The sequence below is a fragment of the Triturus cristatus genome, chromosome 6, assembly GCF_964204655.1.
Source record: "Triturus cristatus chromosome 6, aTriCri1.1, whole genome shotgun sequence".
NCBI lineage: Eukaryota > Metazoa > Chordata > Amphibia > Caudata > Salamandridae > Triturus > Triturus cristatus.
The window spans coordinates 1,854,144,672-1,854,150,671 of NC_140589.1; the positions used below are offsets into that span (position 1 = coordinate 1,854,144,672).

General features: G+C 45.7%; 1 protein-coding gene across 2 annotated transcripts in view; it reads right to left on the reverse strand.

Moving 5' to 3' along the window:
- LOC146822197 (uncharacterized) overlaps nt 1-2,349 on the reverse strand; it is a 331,935-nt gene extending 329,586 nt beyond the window's left edge. The window contains exon 1 of one of the 2 annotated variants that reach the window (XM_085609434.1): nt 2,227-2,349. In XM_085609434.1, the coding sequence (XP_085465560.1) occupies nt 2,227-2,317 (91 nt within the window). In that variant the 5' untranslated portion in view covers nt 2,318-2,349. The remainder of the gene's footprint in view (nt 1-2,226) is intronic. The other variant, XM_085609435.1, reaches the window with a different exon arrangement.
- Nucleotides 2,350-6,000: the final 3,651 nt, after the last annotated feature.

Genomic DNA, 6,000 nt, shown 5'->3' on the forward strand with positions numbered 1-6,000 from the left:
GGGATGTACCACGTGAAACTCCGTGTTAAGTAATCGGGGCCAAGCTCATGTAGCGCTTTAAAAGGCAATACAGAGGGACTAACATTCGATTTGTCTTTTAACTGGTAGCAAGTGGAGAGGTGGAAGAGCATGGCTCACTGACTGATGTTTTGGAATAGCAAGCAGCAGACAAGCTGCTGCATTTTGGAGGACCTGCAATTTATTAAAATATAGTGATTGTATATTGAGAAAAAACCCAATGCAGTAATCAATTTTAGACAAGATGAGTGCAGCGACCACAGCTTTCTGGAGTTCTAAAGGAAAGAAAGGTAATATTTTCCTGAGGGTTTTAATCATAAAGAAGCAGAAAGAGGTGATCGCATTGATTTGTTCTCCGAAGTACAGGTTGGTGTAAAAGTAAACTCCTAAGTTTTTCACATTTGTAACAAGCTCGGGGATTTCTCGCAATTCTTGTGGCCACCAACTTGGTGTCCAGAAGGAGTTATCTCATCTGAAGAGAAGCACCTCAGTTTCACTTGAATTTAGCTTCAGGCAGTTTTGGGACATCCAATTACCTACTTCACGCAAACAATCGTGGAATCTTGACGCAGTGTTTGGTGAATCCCCTGCAAAGGATGCTACAATTTGCGTGTTGTCGGCGTATGATGCTGTCTTAAAGCTAAAGGACTTTATAAGTGAGCAGAGTGGTGTGACATAAAGGTTGAAAGGGGTCGGAGTCAGCGAGGAACCCTGTGGCACCCCGCAAGGAAAAGAGAACGGGGACTTGTATCTCCCAAGCTCTACCAGTTGCTCACTGTCACTGAGAAAGGACTTCAGTAGATCCAGCGCCCTACCTCTATTGCCCAGGGAGGAGAGATAGCTAATAAAGACAGCATGATTGACCTTGTCGAAGGCTGATGAGAGGTCCAGCAGGATCAAGGCCAACTACCCACCTTTATCCATGACCTCTCTTATTTCCTCCGACACATTGATCAGGGCCAGCGCCATTCTATGTAGACCCCTAAAGCCATATTGAGAACTATCCAGAAGTTTATTCTCATTAATAAACTGGGTGATATTGAAGGCCTTTTCCAAGATCTCTGCCGGCAGAGGCAATTGGGAGATTGGCCTATAGTTGTTTGGGTCTTTATAGTCCAAATTAGCTTTTTTCAGCAATGGGAGAATGGATGCATTATTCCATTGTAGAGGAAAATATCCCTCGGAGAACATACAGTTCGGAGAACATACAGTTTCAGATATCTTTGAGGTAGTTAGCTGTGACCTCAGAGACCGAGTGGAGGACTTTTGGGGGGCTCGGCTCCCATGAGGATCCAGCTCTGGTCTGATTAAGAATGGTCATGACCTTTGCATCCGAGATAAAATTAAATGTATTAAAACTAGGGATGGCAACTGCTGGAAAAACTGAACCCCTTATTCCCTCCAAGGTACTGGGGGGAGGGTCCCATAGTGTGCAAATTCGTCATCCGATGGGGGCAAGAGAAGGAATTTGCGACTGGTTTCACTTTTGCCTGAAAGAAGTCTGCTAATAGATTACAGAATTCTTGATCTACTCCCTTAATTAAGGGAGGCCTTCCTGCACAAAAACAATCCTTAGAGGCATACTCCTCTTTCCATGTGTGTTGCAGGATGCAGCACACATGGAAAGAGGAAGTAATGGCTCTATTTGGTAGGCACACCTCTGTGCCGTGAACTCAGGTTTACAAGTGTTAGTAAATCTGGATTTATGTAAAAATACATGGGTGGAAGCTTGGGAACAACCAACCTCCAACCATGTAATGCCTGCCAGACGCAAAGTAAAGCAAGGCAACATTGCAGTGCTTTAACCAGGAATACACTCGCTAGTGGTGCAACGGAAAGCAGTGGCCTGCTCTTACCCCACTACAAAATGTTATAAGGAGTTCCTGAGACCTGGCATTTTACTGACATACAAAGAACTTAGAGTGAATATCTCCTCCCCCGTACCACAGGGACGTCTGGTGCCTACTTTACACCCCTGGCACAAAAAACTTTAATTGATGTAGTTTACTCCTACTCTCCCAACAAAAACAACTCTCACTACTAAAAAACTTACATTACCCAGATCAACATTATGCAGAGTCGCTATCTCCGTAGTGTCTCTTACACAAGAAAAGATTATTCATGTATTTCTTCAGAATGAGACACAACCTCAACCCCTCGGATGAATTGTGCAGTCAGATGCTGAGGGCCTGATCCCTGTGTACTCACCTGCAGGAGAGCACTTCCCGTCCACTGGAAGTGCCTCGCAGAGCCCAAGGAGGGCAGCAAGGAGCAAGATGGCACCTGAAGACTTCATCATGGCATGGACAGCAATCTCTGAATGCCTGCTGCTCCTGTGACTGGGATTTATAGGCTGACACAGTGAGAGACGGAAGGAAGTATGACGCTGGCAAACAAAGTCTGGACAGCAGCCAATGATATTTTAATTATTTCCCGGTCACAAGCTACAGCATTGCAGAGACAGCGCCTCAACAAACTTGTTTTGTCAGGCTTTTCTCCCTTTGTTAGAGCCAGAATAGATGTTTGACCGCAGGAAATTGTAGCTTAAACACAAGCACAGCGCGCCAGCTACATACAGATGTGCAAAAGTCCTTTTAAAAGGGACCAAGTCCCATCACCCACCGAAGTGGCATGCTTCATCATCTGGGACCTCCCTTAACCGCACCTGGTACGGTTAAAGAGCTACAACTCCTTTAATTACTGTAAAAAGGAGGAGCTCAAGGATGTTTTTAATTGATGTAACTTGGAGGATATAAATCTCATAATGAAAAAAGCTTCCAAAAGTGTAGTGAGACTAAGTGCAGTGTGTGAAAAGATACTTTAAGGGATGCACAAAAAGAAGGCGCGTCAAACGACAGTCTTGAGTGTAGTAGTCAGCTTTGTGTCCTAAAACAGGTGAAACATGAGTGGGGCGCAAAAGATTAGTGATGACCTGGGTAGTCTCTCAATGCTGCAGTAGTTGCAGAGTTTATGAGAGCAATGGAAAGGTGTCCCATTCTTGGATGACTGCACAGGGAACAGCTGAGGAGTTATTGGGTCACTGGGCAACAACACCTCTAGCCTGGATCTTGGAGGTACATCAGTTCCCATTGTACATCGAATTACAGCTGATGGATTAATGATTCTTCTGTACAGAGCATTCCCAGAAGCCCACCTTCCAGAGGTACTGGCCCTGACTGCCAGACTTAGCAATTAAGGGCAACCAAGGTAGACCTTTAAGTATGAAGTACATGAGTCAGGCGGCAATTAAGTAAGACGTTTTATTCCTCAGAAGCATCCATCTATTCCCAAAAGCTGCTTGCGAAATCTGGAAGTCACAAAGTAACTGAACATTCTCTATGACATGGTCTCATTCCATAACAATGGTTACTTCTGTGCCACAAACCCCCCCCCCACTTCCTTAATAACTGTAAGTAAAACATAACTTATAATACAGCAATATACATGAAAAAGATAAATGCAAAAGAGATGGAGTTTTACATGCTCCTTAACAACGTAACTTATTATACAACAATATACATTGAAAACATAAAGATGAAGGAGATTGAGTTTTACGTGCTCCTTATTATGTAAAGGGTATATGCTTCTCACACACACTCCCATTTAAAAAGGTGGTGTAGCTTTTCTTATAGACCTTCTGGGAGACCACTCTGAGGAACCAGATCCCACTGAACCTTTGGACATTCCCTCCTTACTGCCCCCTGGGACACCAAGATTCTCTGAACTCCTGCGGATTACCTCCTCTGAGCACCACCACGCTGTTCAAATTCCATATGCGGTAATCATCAGTCTTAAAAGCATTGTTGAAAACTTTGTTTACCTTCATTGGTGTGAAGAAACCCGCAGAAACTCTTTTCATGCATTGCTTCTTGACATAATCCAGTTACCTACTATGACTTCTGTTTTCTTAACAGTTTTTCTTTTCTTAAATCAAACTGTTGCTTGCGAATCTAAATTTTTCGGGCCTCCTTTACCTTCCAATTAACCCCTTATTCACCACCTCCAGATCTAGATTCCATATCATTTACCCATGTTGGTACTACCACAATATTGGTTTGTCTACCCCTAAAAAGTTCAAAAATAGTTTTTCCCATGATGGCATGAGGAGAACCTCTGTACACTTCCACCTTCTTGATGACCTCTCTCCAGTCCAACCTAGCATCCTTGGCCATGGTTATGGTCTCCTTCAACATGCAGGTTAAGCGTTCCACCATGCCATTAGTTTCTGGGTGGTACAGAGAGCATTTCTTGTGTCTCACATGATGTTCACACAGGAATTTCTCTCTTTTGTTTTTTAAACTAACTGCACCTCGTTGTCTGTGAGGATGGCACCGGGTATGCCTTCCCTCTCAAACGAATCCTTAAGAAACCGTATCACATGTTTGGCTTCTATTCTTTTGGAGAAGGTGATTTCGGGCCACTTGGAGTACAAATCAATTAAGACCACCATATACGACTTACGACCCCCTGCACAAATTGGAGCCACTATATCAACGGCAATGTCTTTCCATGGACCACTGGGTTGGTCTCTTATCACCATGGGTTGGCCTCTGGGTTTGGGCACCACTTGGTACACTGAAAACATTCCCCGACGGCCATCTCCATATGTGAGGCTATTCCGGGCCATTAGTATGTTACCCTGAGCCTTTCTTTAGTCTTAGACATCACTTGGTGACTTGCAAATGCCATACTGACGAGTTCCTGCCTTAGGGAAATGGGCAGAACCAACCTTGTGTCCTTGAACAAGAAGCATTGTTTCTCAGACAATTCATCCCTGACAGGCCAAAGCTTTTCAGATTTTTCACCTCCTTTGGGCTTGATACTCTTTCTTCAATAATTCCAGCACTCTTACCATTCCCTGATTAGAGACCAGAGTATCACCCCATCTCTTTTCAGTAATGCCACCTTCATTTACTTCACAAACCATCTCCTCATCCTCTTCCACCAATCTGGATAATGTGTCCAACACCTTGTTTTAAAATCCAGTAAAATACTTCACTTCAAAATCATATTCTTGGGGGGCAACTACCCATTCAGTGATTCTGCAGGAAACAGCATCAATCCCCTTTAATTAAAGATTTCACGTAAAGAATTGTGGTCCATGGGGGGTGTGGCCAGCTGCCAATGGAGTAGGAGCCTTCCTTGTGGTGCTCCGCCGGCAGATCCCCATTCAGTCCCATCCTGCAAATATATACCCAGTGGGGAACCCAACTATCCCTCACCAAGACCCCCCACTACACTGGGGGCCCGGACCAGCTGTCTTTGACAAAACAGGGAGCGGGTACACCCGAGAACGGAGCCCCCGAGTGCTGTCCAGCTTGCACCCAAGATGGCGGCGGCCCTCGGGAGATGAATCGCTGAGTGGTCCTGGACGCCCATAAGAGGTGTAGGGCCGGCAGAAGTCTGCGGAGAGAGTGATCCGGTCCCGTGACTAAACAGCATAAGGCAGCGAGGTGTAGATTGGGACCAGAACCGGGACTGGAGTATAATCCTGAGGGTGCGCCTGCCGAGGTGCATCACCGGAGAGGAGAGAGAGAGAGAGAGGATTGCCATCAGCCTGAAAGCTCGAGCCGGAGGGCTGAGACTGCTGGGGCCCGCAACAGGGATGACAAGGAGCTTGAGCCGAGCCAGCTGGAAGCAGTGTTCCCAGTAAGGTGCGCGCCTGAGCGCCCGTGCACCTCTGTGACCCTGAGCACGCAGTGTCCTAAGTGAAGCGCGCACACATCACAGGGGAGCATTCGCGCCACCGCTTTTAAAACGCAGGCGGCGCAAAAAACGGTTATTTTCAAATTGCGGGGTTGAGTTCTAAAGCAAGTGTTTCCTGCACTTGCTACATTTCTCTTTTAATGGGCCACGGCTGCGGGCTGATTGTGGGCCATTGTGAAAGTATTCCTGTTAATTGCAGTGCAGGAGGGTGCTGCAATTAACAGGAATACTTTCACAAGTGCCCACAATCAGCCCTCAGCCGTGTTCTAATAAGAA